The sequence below is a fragment of the Anser anser genome, assembly GCF_964211835.1.
Source record: "Anser anser genome assembly, chromosome: 10".
Taxonomy (NCBI): Eukaryota; Metazoa; Chordata; class Aves; order Anseriformes; family Anatidae; genus Anser; species Anser anser.
This window is the reverse complement of record NC_139730.1, coordinates 17983336-18001103: the sequence shown is the minus strand read 5'-3', so window position 1 is coordinate 18001103 and position 17768 is coordinate 17983336. Positions and strand designations below refer to the sequence as shown.

General features: G+C 34.3%; 1 protein-coding gene across 1 annotated transcript in view; it reads left to right on the top strand.

Annotated features, from left to right (window-relative positions):
• The window catches only part of MINDY2 (MINDY lysine 48 deubiquitinase 2), a 33936-nt gene that overhangs the window by 3676 nt on the left and 12492 nt on the right, over positions 1–17768 (top strand). Inside the window, exons 2-7 of the mRNA XM_083851164.1 lie at positions 4854–4911; positions 6637–6701; positions 8974–9132; positions 10562–10664; positions 11800–11942; positions 17352–17525. Of these exons, the coding sequence (XP_083707290.1) occupies positions 4854–4911; positions 6637–6701; positions 8974–9132; positions 10562–10664; positions 11800–11942; positions 17352–17525 (702 nt within the window). The remainder of the gene's footprint in view (positions 1–4853; positions 4912–6636; positions 6702–8973; positions 9133–10561; positions 10665–11799; positions 11943–17351; positions 17526–17768) is intronic.

The window sequence follows — 17768 nt, the reverse complement described above, 5'->3', positions numbered from 1 at the left end:
GATCTTTATTTAATGATACAAGCATAAAGACTGCTTGAAAATAATTGAGTGTTACGCCTATATGTACTCAGCTGTGAGACAGTGGCTTGGCAATACCTGGGTTTTTGGAAACTCTGAAGTAGTAGCAAGGGGTCTGGATGCACAACTCTGAGGTGGCAGATTGTACAAGTTGTACTTTCAAATGTTACAATTATTATTGTTTTTCTTTTGTTTCTGCAGACTGCCTGTTTAGCCTTTAGGAGGTAGAGCTGAGGAGTTCTTAAAAAGAAGTTACAGAAATATTTAAAGCAAAGGAAAACAAAAGCAGTATGAGACCAACCTGAAAAAGTAACTGTTGTGCAAAACAATGTGGAAACCATTTAGGCTTCTGTGATGGAAATCATAGGATCGTGAATGAAAACAAAATGAAAAAATGACTTTTCATGAAAATCATTAAATGAAAATAAAAGTAGAGCATTGAAATAGGCATATAAAATGTATGTGGAAGCATGAGTTTTCTGATATAGAGCAGCTTTGGATACAGTCTTTCAGCTTGCTAAAAATTGCAGACTGCTCAGTTTTCCTTCAGGAGCGTGGCTTACTATGTACTTGAGCTAGCAATGCAAAGCTTGCTTTTCTAAGTACCTTTTGTGATATTTGTTAGATGTAGTCCACTCATTGCTTTCTGATAGCTTCTGGCATTGTATTAAACTGCAATTTTGTGTGGGGTTGTAGAATATCCCTTATTAAGATTTACCGTATGGTGATTGTTGGATGCTGAAAGCTTAGTAAATGTGCCATGTAGTTCTGTTGTGAGTTCCTCAGGTAGGATGTGATGTCATGTAGCCAATGAAGTCTATGAACTTTAACACAAAGCACAGAAACTACATATCTGAAATAGGCAACACAGAACACAAATCATATTGGAACATAAAATAAGCCTAAGGGAAAACATATTTAAATAGAAATATAAATAACTAATATTAATGAAGTCTCGGGAAGTGAATACATAAGGAGTATCTTGTTCTTACAAGTTTTTGTATAGGAGAATAATTCTAGTAGTATATATTGACATCATCTGTAAAAGTTTTGTAGATCACAGCTCTCTTAATAAATGGAAGGTTTTAAGAGCGACATTACCTGCATGCCTAGTTCTGCAAAACTGTTGGTAACTTTCAGAACTCCATGAACTACCTATTTAGATGACTATAACAGTTCTGTAAATGATATTATATAACCACTGATGCTTAGGTGTATCCAAACTGAGATGTAGAGAAGAGAGAGAGAGAGTAAAAAAAATTGCTAGTTAAAAATTTTTAGTTTTAAGTTCTTGTAAAAATGGCCTGTTTCTCAGAGGAGCTGAGTACAGTATGCTCCTGCTGATATCCATTTGGTTTGTTGGAATCTGCAGTGGCAGTGCCTAGTTTGAGGTCTGGCATTGGCTTTTTACATGTGTTCTGCTTTTCCTTTTTACTGAGCTAAACCTTCTTATGGCCAGAATTTGCACAGATTGCTCAGATGAACTTGCTCAGCTTCTAAGATGAGTTGCCAGTGAGTTTCTGATGAATACTCAGCAGAGGCCTTGGCAGCTTTCCTCTGCATCTGTGAGATGAGTTGAGCTTGCAGATCAATGGGCCTATACTTGTGCATTTTCCAGGACAGGAAGCCTATTCTAAGGGACTGAAGGAACCGTGTTTGAGAGGGGAGATGTGAGATTACCAGGCGATAACGCATACCATCAGGCTATGAGTTTACGAAGCTTTTCCTGCAAGGCGAGAGGTATGTGTTTGCAGGAGATACTCATCATCTCTTGCTGGCGCAGGTTGAAGTTACCCTTACCTCTTCCAGAACACTGAATTGAGAGAGTTGCATACTGTAAATAAGTATGTTTTGAGACTATGAATAATAGGCACTTAGAAATGTTTATGGTCCCTTTCTATATACATAGTATTTACAGAAGTGTTAGTTTCAGTGCAGAGCTATATTACTTATTTTTTTAGGCCCTTCTGAAGTGTTGGAGAATACAGTTGAAATTATCTCAAGTCAGTATTATTTCATTTTTCAGTTTGTAGTCTATTGCATAGAAACGGCATAGGTTTTGCCAAACAAACTGTTCAGTATGAAAATTTGTTTACCAACTATTTTAACTGCAAAAATGTCTCAACTGTACCTAACATAGTTGGTTAAGAAAGATTTTTTTTTTCCCCACATTGGAGGACTGGAAGGAAGCTAGAATGAAAACTGGACAGGTTTGAGGGAGAGATTAGGGAGGAAGACAAAGAAACAGCAGTAAAAGGGTACCGGAACTGGGTGGGAGCTGAGGAAATGCATTTTTCCTAAAATGTGAAAGTAATGTAAAATCTAGCAACAAAGCATTGGCATGTATTTGTAAGTTTTCTGTCCCTCCAAAGAACTGTTGCGGACAACAGCTTTCACTACTACTGCTTACATTGTTTTCTTCTGTTGATTTATGTGGAGAATGGCTGTGGTTCTGTGTGATTTTTTTTTTTTTGTCTCCCCACTTAAGTTTTAAGGTATTTTTCTTTCCTTTTTCCTCTTTGTTGTGTTGTATTTCCTGTAGTTTAAGCGCTTGCAGTGAAGCCCTAAACAGTTAGGAAATGTCGTGTTTTCTGTGTATCAAGACAGTTCTGTTCAGAAGTACTCATGACTGTTGGAACCCAATTAGCCCACTGTAAAGGTGTGATCGATGTCTCATGAAACATGCAATGCCTAAAATTATGCTCTAAACTAATCCATTATCTTTGTTTAGCATTTAATTAAGCAGTTCATTTTGGTATTTAACTTAAAACATCTGACTGGGAGATTCTGCAGATATGAGCAAAATTACTTTGATTCAGTTCTTCGGTTAAAAATTAAATAAATTCCTAACCACTACAGTTTGAGGGAAAGTTGAGATTTATTAACCAATGACACAAATACATCCTTTAATCCATAGTCTGAAACAGTAATATATTTATGCAGTGTTTAAATATGGGCAAACCAAGTAATTACGCTTTATAACTGCTGTTTGTAATGTAGGCATGCTTCTAGATTCTCAAAATTGACACAGAGCAGAAATCCCCAAGTAATGCTGGCTGAGCTGATGTGTATGTTTAAAAAACAAACAAGCTATCTTCAGTCCTGAAGGAATCATAACATTAGTCCTGCTAATAGTTGAAGTGGCATGATAATTTTTCTTGATGTGATGTTGATACAGCTGTACTGTTTGTAATCCCAAAACCATTTTGGGTTTAGGTAGTTTAATTCATTCTGTTCCGTGCTGTTAGATATGCCTTAGGAGCAGTAGTGACCCAGCCTCAGCTCAGGCTGCATCAGGGCTGTGCACAGCTAATAGTTGCTCGGGTTTAAATGCTGCCAGCTCAGAACTGGATGTGCAAGAATCAGCTTTTTAAGCCTTCAGTCCTGTTGTCTATGTGGCAAATTACTTTGCATTTATGTGCACACTCAATACACTCAATAGGAATATTATGAACAGGATCAAAGATTCTGGAAACCTTTAGCATACATAGTGTTAGTTAAACTTAGAAAAGTACAGGGAAGAGGTTAAGGCATTTTCCAAGTTACAATCAGTCGCTGCTCGTTCAAAAGATGCTTTCAAAAATTCATGCGCTTATGAATGCGTGACTGATTTTTTTTCTTCTTGTTTAATTCATGTACTTTTAAGGTGGTTTTTTTTTGTAAGTAGCAGAACTAATTAAACTTTCTTGCAAGCTTGTGCTCCACTAATTTCCTGCTTTACTAACAATTTATAGCCCCCTAGCCTCTAACTCCAATGCCTTCCATGTTCATACTTTTATTCTCATCCTTCCCCAGATCCCTGATAGTACTGTCAGCCTCTTTCTGGTGGAGAATGGTGATTAGTGTTGAGGAATTTGATTAATATGTATGTATGTGTGTATATACATCTCCTAATAGTCAAATACCAGACTTTCTTGACTTTCTCTAGTAAGATGTGGAAGAGAGGACGAGATGAAAAACTGATGAGAAAGTTTAAAAAACAAACAAAAAAACAGAAGAGTCCTGTGTTACTCCTTGACACTGCCAGAAGCATGGTTTTGTGTGAGTCTGTGCTTGGGCTTTTATTGCAGGGAAATATGTAAATGGGAGTGAGCAACCAAAGCATTTATTTACCCAGGATGCTGGATGGAGGAGATGACTATCTAAGAAGTTTTTGGTCCTGACAGCTGCCGGGGTGGTTAGTTGTAGTACATGATAGTGACAGGACTGGATCAGGGAGAATGGAAGCTTCACACTGAGTTGTATGTATTTGGTCTTTCTGTATGGCGTTAAACTGAACCCTTGAAACGTGAGCATGGGATGAGAGGCTGGGAGGTCATTTCCTCAAACCTGTGTGAGTCTTGTCTTCCCTGTCTCAGCAGCAGCTGCCCCCAGATTTTCTACAGCCTCATGTCTGTTCACTGGAACTTTTGAGTTAAGACCAGTTAAGAGATATAAAGAAGTAGAGTTGTTGTTTTTTGTTTTGTTTTTAAACTAAGTATGGCTACATTTCTCAGACTGTTCTTCCTGCATGCTTGCAGCTGAGCTATGGTGAACAGTGTAAACTCCTGTGAAGTTGAGGGGGATGCTGGTGAAAGGTTTTGATGGGAGAAGGGAGCACTAGGACAGAGCTGCAAGTGAAAGAGAGTACTGTGTGCATGTAGTTTCTCTAAAAACTGAAGTGTGACCTTATCCTTCTCATAGCTTTTCTTTTGTAGAAGTCCTGCTAGGCTAATGGTCTTAAAAGTTGGTGAGCCAAAGGTGATCAGAAGACTTCAGGCTAGAAATACCTTATTAATACTTCCTAATCTGCATTGTTCTGAAATTTTAAAGAGAATATACTTTTACTTTCACAGGTTAAGCTGCCACCAATGATGGAAATCATAACGGCTGAACAGCTGATGGAATACTTGGGTTAGTAATTACTCACAATAGATAGTTTTTGCTTACATGTTATACTTCTTAGTGAGTAGTAGGATAGGAGGACTGTGTTATTTACTAACATTTTTTTTATTCAGCTTTACTTGAATGCATATTTCAAGAAAATTACTCATGGTATTTAGTAACACATGTTTTTCCTCAACAGTTTTTAAGTCTTCTGTACTGTTTTCCTAAGTTGTTAGCCTAATGATGTGGTTTAGTATGCCAGTGTGTTGGTAGATTTAAACTTATTCATGTCTTTTAATGTTTTGTTACAGTCCACAGAATGGAACAAGTCAATTGTGCTTTTAATTGTCAGCAGTGACTATAATCCTTGACCCAATTAAGATAACATGAAAAATGAATTAAGTTGTCATGGTGACTGGGGTCTCATTTGTGGGCACTGTTCCATTACCAGATTCAGTCTTCGGCAAAACTGCAGCTGTTTCCATCTGACAAGTCTAACTTCAACAGCTCAGAGTGATCCAGATGTTACAAGTGCATTTGCCCTAGTTCTTAAGCTATACGCACCACAGTTCCTTGCCTTTGTAGCCTAACAAATGTAAAACATTTAAGCTTAATATACTAACTAGGTTTAGTATTCTGAAGCAGAAGAAAAACTTACTATATTTACTTTTTTCTGTTTGTAAAGAAAGCTTCTCAAAAGCCTGTTAATGAATATTCCAATAGCAGAAAAAGTAGTTAAGTAATTAACTTGGGGAAAAAAAAACAACACACCAACATCTTTTAAGAACTCTAATTTCCTGTGCCTAAACACTTTTTTTCTAATTGTATTGATAGAACAATGCTATCTGAACTCACTGCCTAATCACAGTTGGCTAAACATGTGCCTTGAAGTGTCTTCTGTCTTGAAGACATATTACCTTCTGGAATGATTTTATTAAATTGAATCTCAAAATCACTTTCTTAGATTGTTTAGATTCCTATTTAGTCAACAGGATTAGCAGTTGCCAAATTGTTCTCCTACAGCTTAAAAAGAACTAAAAAAAAGAAAAGCCCCTCAACCATATTGAACAATTTGAAGAGGTGATAAAATAAACCTATGATGATACTTTTATTAAATCTATAGAACTTCTTTGTGTAGAAACATAGTTTTTAGGAATGAAACAAGGGAATAAAAATGAAAAGCATAGAAATAAAATTGAAAATTCTGGGTGAAGCAGGTTATGGAGACTAAAATTTTTGGTCACCATTTTTGTGGTCACTAAAATTTTCGCGGATCTTGAACCCCTGTGTCTTGATTAACTGATTAATAACCTTTATGTTGCAAACACAGATGGAATACAGGCCTTTCAGAATTATTAGGGTATGGAAACATATTCCAAAATGTACATTATGTCAGTCAGGATGAGCAGTTGCAATTCTTAAATTGTATTATGCAATTACATGTTTTATTGTGAACAGTTTTGACTTTTTATGAATCAAGGCACAGAGGGAAGGTAAATAATTAAGAGGCTGGCATGATACTCTAAGTGATTATGGAATGCTGTTTTAGTAATGACATTTGAATTTCACTTCTCAATATATGACCTTAATATTTAAAATATATTTTTGTTTTACTTTGTACTTATAATTCAGGCTATAATACAATGGCATCTCATTTAATAGAAAGCTTAAATGGTTATATTTATGATCAGTTAGCTTCAGTCAGAAGTGTTCAAAGAAATGTTGAATAAACTATATTTTTGCTTTTTTTAGGAGATTATATTCTTGATGCAAAACCGAAAGAGATTTCTGAAATTCAGCGTCTAAATTATGAGCAGGTAAGAAGCTGCTCCTAAAATACAATTGCTTATGTAAGATACTAAAAGGTACTATTTTTTTTCCTCACTTAAGGTTTATTGATTTGTTAAGAACCAGAAGCATACTGTTACTAGTAGTTTTCCTTTTTCTCTAGGCTTGATGTAGAGTATTATTTGTAAGTGTTTCTTATTAGTGAAGAAAAAATTCTTATCTGTTAACACAAACTATTGCTTTTCTTCTTGCAATGAGTGTAACAAAAGAATATTTTCATATTGAGGAAGAATAACACGGAAGTACACATGGAAGCGTGTAACAGGGTGGTTGCTCTTTGAAGTCTTCTATTTTGCATTCTTCAGCATGCTCCATTCTGTGGTCTCTGCTAGTCTTTCACTGATGATACAGATGAAACGAGATCTGTTTTTAAGTGTTGATGGACAAAAAGAGGTTGATTCCATATTATACAAGGCAATATTATTTGCACTGACCACTGTTTTATCGCAGAAGTCTTTCTACATTAAAATAAAATGTTATTCTTTTCCAAAAATATTGATGTATATATGTATCTTGGAGCAAATGTTTCAAGCTCTGTGATCACAGCTGTTTCTTTTTGATTACTTGTGGGGGGAAAAAAGTGATTTGAATTTAAGTATTTCAAGCTAGTTCTCTTTATTGTTATGTCATCTTTTCTTGCTAATGTTCAGTGTTGAAAACCAAAGTATCTTGGGATGATTTAAATTAGAATGAAGATTGAATGGATTCTTTTAAGAATCTTCCAAAATACGCCTTGTGTCAAGTTACATGAATTATCCTTGTGATAACTGAATTAGCTATATTTCTTTTTCCCCACAAAATGCTACGCTGTTAAAGATTATAGCAGTAATCAAGTTACAGGAGGTTGAAGAAAATTATATACCTGGTAAAACTACAACCTCTGTGGCTTTCCTGTGCTAAATATATGTATTTACTAAGTAAATGTCACAAATCTTTTTGGTAGATGTTTAACTGTACAATTTTAAAGAAATCTCCCATTCTAGGAGTATTCTACATTCCATTCAAACATACCTGTAGATGCACTTGTGATACTACATGAGAGGGAAAAAGAAATTAGGTAACTGAGTCTTATAAAATTATTACATTTCAGAAGCATTGCAACTAAGTCTTGGTGTTACTCATAGTTTTGTGTTTATCATGTCACACAGTTAATACTCTGCCTAAAACAATAATTTTCTTCTTACAACATTGAAGAAATTTGTATATTCTTTAGAATATCAAGTTACAAGATGCATGGAGTGACTTCTTAAAAATACTAAGATCTGCCTTATGTTCTAATATACAAGCCTGTATTGGCATCCTGCCCTATTAATTATCAATCTGTTAATTTGTCTTTTAATGTGCTGCCAAAACAAATGTTCAAATCAATGTATTGATTAAGTTACTGTTTAATGAAGCCAGTTATTTGGAATTCAACAAATTGCTTCTGAAGTGATGAAATGTCATCTCTACATACCCCACTTACACCTTGTTAGCCTATCTAGCTCTTTATTAGTTTTCTCGTTATTCATCCAATATATAGTCATTTATTTACATTTTTGTCTTCCCTTATTGAGCCCATTAGTAGTTGTTTTGCCATTAACTGTCTTATTAAAAGAAGACAGAGGCAACTGTCTTTCACAAACAGTGGGCTTAGTCTGTGAATCTTGTCTCTGTTTCATTTCTGATCTGTATTTCTCTATTTTTGTTGTGCCTTTTTAACCATTGTTGCAATCCTGAATTCCTCTTAAGCAACAAACGTTGCAAAACCAAACAAACAGTAAACTCTGTTTCCCTGAATCTCTTGCAAACACTGAAGTACTTTCTGAAGATATTATTTGCGGATTCTTCTCACTTGGTAGAAAATACCGCAGCCTTCTAAGCTATGTCTTTTTTTTTTGTCCTTGTGGCAAGTGTGGCTTAGTGAGTGTGAACTTCATCATTTAGACACCAAAATTAGTGTTTTAGTCCGTGACCAGAGAGACACTATATACCGTGATGATACAAACAGCAACACTGCTTCCTTCCAAATAAGCATTTTATATACAAATGCAATTGGGTAAACTTACATTTAAGTGTGCACTTGCCAGTGGCATGAATAATGTGAATGTGTTGAAGCAGTTTTCTAGCTAATTTCTCCTTTTCTGTTTTTTTAAAGAAATATTGAGTTGATGAGCACTATGTGATGAAAGATTACAAGGGTAATTACCAAGTGTACAAAGCTCTAGTTGGTCATCTGTTTCCTTTTCTTTCTGTTGTCAGAATATGAGTGATGCAATGGCAATTCTACATAAGTTACAGACAGGTCTGGATGTCAATGTGAAATTTACAGGTGTACGAGTATTTGAATACACACCTGAATGCATAGTGTTTGATCTTCTTGATATCCCTTTGTACCATGGATGGTTAGTGGATCCCCAGGTAACCTTTTTTTTTTTTCTTCTTCCATATAACTCCAAGAGAAAATAAGTTACCCAAATTTTATTGGGGGTAGGAGAGATGTTTCAGAATTTTAACTGCAGTCAATAATAATGAATATGGTAATGGATGTTCTTAAATCTAGTATTAAAAAAAAAAAAGTATTTAAAAAAGTATTTTCCTTAGAGGAGTGAATCTAGACTATTTGTTTTTTACTACAGTAACTTTGCAGAGGGTAGGTATTTTTTGAAGCTAACATTCCAAACCCACTACACTGAAATCACAACAGTGTAAATGAGAGTTTTTGTTCTGAGGGACATAGGGAATTGCCAGATACAATGTACCAGTTACTGTTTTTGAAAGCTCAAGAGAGAACACTTGGAAGGAATGTGAGGTTACTTTCCTCTCCTGTTTATGTCTGATTTACATCTATCAGTACCAGCTTTTGAGAACTGAGGACTTTAGAACCAATTAAGGAGAACCGCATCTTTCAGAAATGTTAAACTTTTTTTTTAAAATTGTTCATGATATTCAGGTGTTATTTCAATAAACAGTAAAAATGATACTGTTTACTTAGGGTGAAACTGAGGAGTTTGTCTGGAATAATCTGCCTCTGAGATTTTTATTATTTTTCCTCACGCCTTGTTCATGAAAGCTACTATTCTCTTATTCCTCTTTCTTTATTGGAAAGTACTTTGTCCAAATTTAGCGTAATGGTGCCAATCAAGAAGAGATTGTTATAGGCAAATGGACTCTGTTCAAAGATGCATGATTGTGGTGTGACCTACATGGCTTATACCTTAGCAGATCACAATTTATAACTGTAGTTCTAAAACGCAGTGTATCAACAATGTCTTTTAATGATGCTTTATGTTAAGATCCACTGGGATTCCTAAATGATGGCTGTTCTTTTTGCAAAGATTATAAACTCACTGAAATTATAGTTATTTACATTTTTGTGTGGCTATTCATGAGGTGAAATCCTATAAAATCTGATTTCTAGAAGTACCCGTTTTTCTAATGAAGTACATGCTTACAAATAAAACAATATTGATGTGTATAACATATATTCAAGATGATAGCATTTACCTGAATCCTAGGGGGTTCTGTAACTTGAGCTGTAAACACCATAATGGAGAAGTAACTGGAAGGGAGAATGACTCTTCTACAAACTGCATCCCATACTCTCTTCCCTCCAGGTTAGCAACGGCTTTTGATGTTAAGTTTTATCTTTAGGGGTCCAAAATGGGATGTGAGACTGCAAGATGTTTAACAGTCTAGTGTAAAGCTTTTTGACCTACTATTCTTAGGGGGATAACATTCTCTATTTGTTGAAACTTTAAAAAAAATAATCTTATGAATAATTAGTCTAAGCTTACAATTTTGTTCTGTTCTTCACAAAGATAAGTTCTCCTGTTCCCTCCTGCTCCAGGTTGCTGATATAGTAAAAGCAGTTGGTAACTGCAGTTACAATCAGCTAGTGGAGAAGATAATTTCTTGTAAACAGTCTGACAACAGTGAACTGGTTAGTGAAGGTGGGTAACTTTTTTCTGTTCTTTATCTAATTATCTGCCCTACTGAATCTTAATTTCTTACTTTGAATGTAGGTCATAGTATGTAGCAATATAGGTGTGGTGAGCTGCATGTTATCTACTTCCCCTGGGCAGACAAACAGCACTGTGCTCATCTTAACTTTTCTGATGCAGTTTCTAAAACAAGGATCAACCTTGTTCTCTCGGTATATGAAATGTGCCTTTTAAAAAGATGGATATAACTTTCTTTTATAAAAACGTAATACAGGCAACATTCAGATTTCAACTTGGCTACATATCATCTCCTATAATTATTATATAATTATATACTACATGATGACAAGCAAAAACTCAGTGATACCAGAAGTGGATACGGCATTTCTAAACAGGAGAGGGTTATTTACAATGCACAGGTTTATTAATCTTTCTATTCATTTTCTTCTCTCTGAATGTGTTCCCCTAGATTTGTCGTAGTAAGGGGGCACCTTCGTAGGGAGGAAATTGGGGGGAGGGGGAATAATTTAATTGTTGCATTCAAATTTACACATAGGTAAGTTGATTGCAGGTTTTTACAAGTCAAAGGAGAGGATCTCCCCTTTTATTGTTACTCTATAGTTCAAGGATGTATGTCTTAGTTTTTGGAAGAATTCTTAGGGTTTTATTTGCTTGGCATATTATCCTAATGATATCTCTTGTATTATTTTTTGTTTGGCCCACTTTTACGGGGGTTATTTACTGAGCAGTGAATGCAGTCTCAGTATTCAGAACCACCTGCTTATCCAGTGCAGAGAGTTAGCAGTCTTGCAGTAGTGTGGTGAGGACAAAACACAGCCCCTTTTTTTTCCTGTATTTCTTGGCATTAGACCAACTGTATATAATGAACAGTGTCCACATTCCACTACCAGCATTATAACTCTGGGTCTCTAGGTTAAGCTTAGGTTAAACTTGCTTTTAACTCAACCTTAGCAAGACAAAACAGATAAAAATGAATTTGTAGGGTTTTCACTTTCTTTTTTTCTGTGTCATCACAGCAAATATTTTTGCTTACTTGACATAAAGCGGGTTAGAGAAGATTACCAAGTATTTATATGTTTAGAAGTATGTAACAGACCCATAACAGTATGTATTGCTTTTGTAGGATTTGTAGCTGAGCAATTTCTAAATAACACAGCTACACAGTTGACATACCATGGGCTGTGTGAATTGACTTCAGCTGTCCAGGAAGGAGAGCTCTGTGTGTTCTTCAGGAATAACCATTTTAGCACTATGACCAAATACAAGGTATATTCAATGTTTTCGTTGTTTTTAATTTTGTGAGTTTTGTTTGCATTTCAGAGGAAATCTTGGTTTTCCCTGTCTTGAAAAAGAAATAAATTCCAGTTTGTTCTTGTTAAGTAAGGATGGGCTGTGATGAATATAAGGTCTATCGTGAATGCTACTTGCAATGTATTGATTGCTGTCTTAGATACGAGGATCCATTATCACTTTAAATCTTACTGTAACTTTTCCCTTTACGTTCAGTTTGTTTCTTGTATTAACTCTTTTTGTGGTTATGTGTAATGATGTAATTTTTCTTATGTGGTTTAAATTTACGTGAGTATGTAATCGGCAAGGGTCAGGTTAATAGATTCGTTTAATTTTTTGTTCCTGAGGATATGGAATTTTCTCTTATTTGGACCAGGAGGTGAGTAGCTCCATACATGTATCCTGGTGTTCAGAATACTGAATATCTGGGGAAGTTGAGATGAGCCATAATATTGGTTCCCTTTGTTAGGGAAGTGATTGAGTCTGAAGATGAGGAGACAAAATGGTGAGAACTGTGGAAGGAGTACTGCAGAATGCTAAAAGCAGGTGACAATTTGAATGTTTCTGACACTCCTTTTTCCATGGACTGTAAAATCTGGCTTAGGCAAGTTTATAATCGCTTATGGAACATCTTTGTTTTTAACACAACTTTGCCTCTAAGGTGATTGTGTATTTCTACATATCTGAGTGTTAGGCAGAACAGGTTGCAATAAAACTGCCTCCTAAGATTTAATCATTCCCTTCTTTTCAGTGATAAAATCATGTATTTTGAAATAGATTTTTCATAGGATTACCATATAAAATCATACATGTAGTTAGATATTTCTCTCAAATGTAAATATAATGAGTTCTTACATTTGTATACAACTATTGAAATTATATGTTGGTTTGTTTTTTTTAAAATAAGACAAATTCCATGGACATTTAATAATGCTAACAAATGGGGGGGAAAAAGTATGTGCAGCATACAAAAATGCAGGGATTACTTTTTTTTAAACCATCTATTATTTGGTGACCTCATATGTGAAGGAAACTCTTCCATTTGGCAGTACTAGTCCTTTTTCCCCCCCAGGTGTTAAACTTGACTGTCATATGCTTATCTTTGGTATTTATAACTGAATAACTGCTCATAAACTGACCTAAAGATCTGACTCATGCTATTAAAGAGTGGATTAACTCTTCAAGGAAGTAACACAGCTGTCTTCTAATAACTTCTTAGAGCCATGCCTATAATTTGTTTTAAGTCAATGATGTTCTTGAAGCAATAAAAGTGGTAAAAGTATCTTTCTCTTCCCTTCCTTCCCCCTAACCAATTAAAAAATAAATTAAATATATATGTGTATATTTGTTTTGGGGCAAAACTATAGTTATGTTCCATGATGAAGAAGCTCATTTATGCTACAATTTTTAGAGTTACTGTTTTGCTTCTCTTTATTTTCCTATATCTGCCTTTTGGAATAATTGGTAGTAGTTCATCATGTGAGGCCATACAGGAAACTTTTTTTAATTTAGAGTATATTCCAGATAAAATACTTGTAAATCCTGGACTCAGATTTTTAAATGCTTCACTTTTGTACTGTAACTTTAAAATATAAAATATTCTTTGTATTAAATATGTTCAATGAATATCATGGTATATTTTACTTCTTCGAAGTTGCTATTGTTTTGTAACCCAATCTTCTCCATTTTGAGAAGTTTTAGACCTCTGATATGAGAAGTTTTGGAATATGGGTCAGAAATGTTTCCTCATCATTATGACCTCACTTGCAATTAGTGTTTAGTTTCCATGTTATCTACAGACTTCTAGTTTTTGGGGTTGTCATTTTCAAATGGTTGTTCAACTTTCCAATGATATCTGGTGTGTTGTATGTTACAGGATATAAGATATCAAGAAACTGTCTTAATAAAGACAAATTCTTCATTAATTTATTTTAAAAAGTTAACAGTAACCTTTCCATCTATTTCCTAGTTATTTGCAGTAGCTGTATGACTAACTATATTCTTGATTATCAAGGAAGTCAGAAAGGGATTTGACTTGGGCTTTTAGCCAAGATTAGCTATCCGAAATCTTTGTACTCCAGGATACTCATGAGTGCTAAATGCATTGTTGTCAGAGTTGAGATTTCTCAACTGCTTTACTCTTTTATTAGATTTAATGCTGGCTCTGTAGATTTTTAATGGGTTTGCTTTTATTTCAGAGTTCTAGCAGTAGTCAGCAGTAGCTGTGTTATGGAGAAATGCCCATCAATTATGAGAACTGAAGATGCAACATATGTCAAAAAAGCTGAAGACATAAAACTTTAGGGTAGGAACAAATAGGCTTTCTTCTGCTCTGTACTGGTGCCACATAACAATTATATGATTGTGATTGAGCAATTATTATTTGTGGTGCTGGGTTGAGCAATTTTTTTTAAGTTGCACATTAGTTTTTTCCACATCCTATCTGGTGAGATTGTTTTAGAGGTAATTAATGTTTTCTGTCTTTAAATTTATTATAATATGCATTTAGCTATAACTGCTCAATAAGGTATTATCTTGCAGATATTTTAATACAGGGATGTTGTATTGCAGATATTTTAATTGGGGAGTTGTAGACTCTGGTAACATCCTTTCTGCATATAATCAGAGCTTCCTAGTTCTTACATGTTTAGTTCAAAGAATTTGCAATATTTGTCATTATTTTACACATTATCAATTTAAAAACAGATTTACCAGCACTGCCAATACTTTACCCAATTATATACTGAGTTTAGAGGAGTATTGCACTGTCAGATTGAAGGATGTCTACCTTGCTGTTGGATTACTTACTTTAAAGGGCTATGTTACTGAAATGAGTTATGTGAAAACATGGAGAAACAGCCCAGTACCCTAAATTCCAAAATTTTTGCATGTATAGTAAAAGAATTTGTTCCATATAAGGAAGGGAAGTGGAGTGACTCCTTGCAAACTTTCTTTTTATTTTTTTTGCATTATTACTAACTTAACAGTAACAACATAGGTTTGAAATTCTCTTTTTTTTAATATTAAGTGCTTCTTGAAACATCAGAAATGTAATGTTTATATGTTCATAATAACAATTTTGAATACCTGCCATAGATTAGTAAAGTATGAGTGTCGTTTCATACTGTAAAACAATTTATTAACTCTAAAAATTTATTAACACTGGTAGCTGACCTGTAAAAGGTAATTCTATGCTAGTTATAGGGATGAAGATAATACTTTGGGCTTTGACATACACAATAGGTGAGAAGTTGTTTGTATGGGAATGCTTTTTGAAATATTTGTTATTTTATAAAGAATGTTTGGCTTACGAACAAGAGAATAAGTGAAAGGAAGAAAACTTTTTAATTTGGTCTGCTGCTTTATTAAAATATTTGTTATTTTGAAATATTCCTGTTCAATGCAACATACAGACACCTCTAAAATGTTAATCTTCAGGCAGGTAATGTGATTTTTTTACTTGGCTTTTTTTCCTCACTCGAGTGTCAAATGGAAAGGGTGCATTTAATAGTTTTTCAATTTTAGATGCATCATTCACTTAAATGGTGGAAGTTGAGTAATAAAGTAGCAATAATAGAATGGTGGCAGTGCATTCTTTCAGAAATTAATATAAAAAGTTTTGAAGAAATCTTCCTCTGAAGACTTCCGTTTCCTATTTTTAAAGCTACTGAGGTGATATTACAATGTAACTGAAGATTCACAGATTGTATTTCAGAATAGAGCATCAGTTCATTTATACACTTTAGGTTATTTAATATAGTCTTGGATAATTAATCCTTCACTATTGCTCTTTGAAGAGTTGAATGATAACTGCATGATACAATATGAAGTTGTCATTTCTAATTTGGAAAAGTTCAAGTACTATTTTGATATAAAATTGTGGCATTTTAAAAAAATCCATAATTTCATATAAGATAAAAGCAAATATGGCAAAGTATAGAAGGTGTTAATGGTAGTTCAGTTATAACAACAAAAGGGAATAAGTATCTGATTTATCCATTTGCCCAAGTACTCATTTAGTCTTTTTCCTGTCTCTTTAATTGGATATTAATAGTCTTGGCTCTTGTGATTATACAGTAATCATTTTCAGCAGTTAAAGGCTGTTGTTTTCTTTTTGCCTTTACTTTTCATAGCTACTAAATATGTCAAATGATAATTCCCTAGATCAAGGAAAAACAGGACTGTAAAGAGGGGATCAGTTTAAGAATGTCTTAGTTCAGTTGGAAAGTTTTTCCCACTGATGTGACTGTGATACAACCTGGCAGTTTTCTTCCTGAAAAGTGACAAGGGATTTGATTTTTTGAGTATGCATATTGCAATGATGCTCTCTAGGTTTATAAATAAATGTGGGATTTCTGTTTTGATACTCCACATGGGCTTTTGTTCAACTAGAAAATATATTTCGTAGCAAAACCTGCATTTTTTCCTTGGGGAAAAAGATGTCTGAGTTTGCCATAGTTAAAGCAAAATTGTTCTACAGAACAACCCAGTTAGTTCTTCCAGTTTGCACAAAAAAACTTCTGAAATACTAATAGATGCAGGCTGCAGGTGATACTACTTGTTACAAGGCCTCCTTTTCCTGTGTTAATTTCATGAGGAGATGAAGTGATTAAAAATAATGCTTTTAAACTACTTGTTCTGAGGCTAATTACCAAGTTTCCAGTGGTTTAGAAAACTGAAGAGGAAAGTCACACACTTGTCCAAGAGCTTCACATATGAAAGACAAACATTTTAAGCCTCATCCTTTAAGGACTTTAAGGTGTAAATGTTCTCTTGGACTTCTGGATCTGAACCTTTGGATTTTATGAAAGTATTTTATGTTGATGTGAATGTGTGTTATTATTTTGAGATTGATCTAATCTATCTGAATGTTTTAACTTCTCGAGATTTTATTATTATTTAAACTGACACCATTTGATTCAGAGTAAAACAGTGTTTACGCAGAACAAAAACTGTGCACTTACCATGAAAGGGGCTAAATATTTAAAAGTTTTTTAACAAGCTATATATATCTATATATATTGCCTTTAACTATGCCAAACTCAGACATCTTTTTTCCCGGGAAAGTACTTCAGGTTTGTTTCCAAGGAGTTATCAAGGTGTTATGTTCATTTCTTTATATTAAATTTTATTTAATATTCACTTTTGTATAATGAAAAAATAAGATGTACAGAAATTAAATGTAGTTAATTTAACAATGAATACTAATATCTGGTCTTCTAATGCTATATGTGGATTCATTTAAATTTAGAACTCACCAAAAAATCTAAATGAATGTTTTACTGGAATGCAACAGTTGCTAGGGGGTCATTTATCATAACTGTATATCAGACTGTGAAAAAGCATTTTCATAATTTTACAGGTTCTCTTTATTCTTCTGCATAGGGTCAACTTTACCTGCTGGTGACAGACCAGGGTTTTCTTACAGAAGAAAAAGTTGTTTGGGAAAGCTTACACAATGTGGATGGTGATGGAAATTTCTGTGATTCTGAATTCCACCTACGGCCTCCATCAGACCCTGAAACTGTCTACAGAGGGCAGCAGGATCAAATAGATCAAGTACTGGATTTCTGCCTCTCTATTGTATTTTTGTGTTCGCTGGTGATTATATGTAGTAAATACTGTTTATTTTTAGTCATATGTATATACAGATGTGTACTCATAAAAAATGACTAGAAAAAAATCTTCAGATACCTACATTGAGGTTTTCAAAAGTGCTCCTTTGAAATACTATCCCAACTTTAAGGGAGGAGAAGACTAAGACCAATTCTGAATAGTTTGAAAGGTCTGATTTTAATCTCT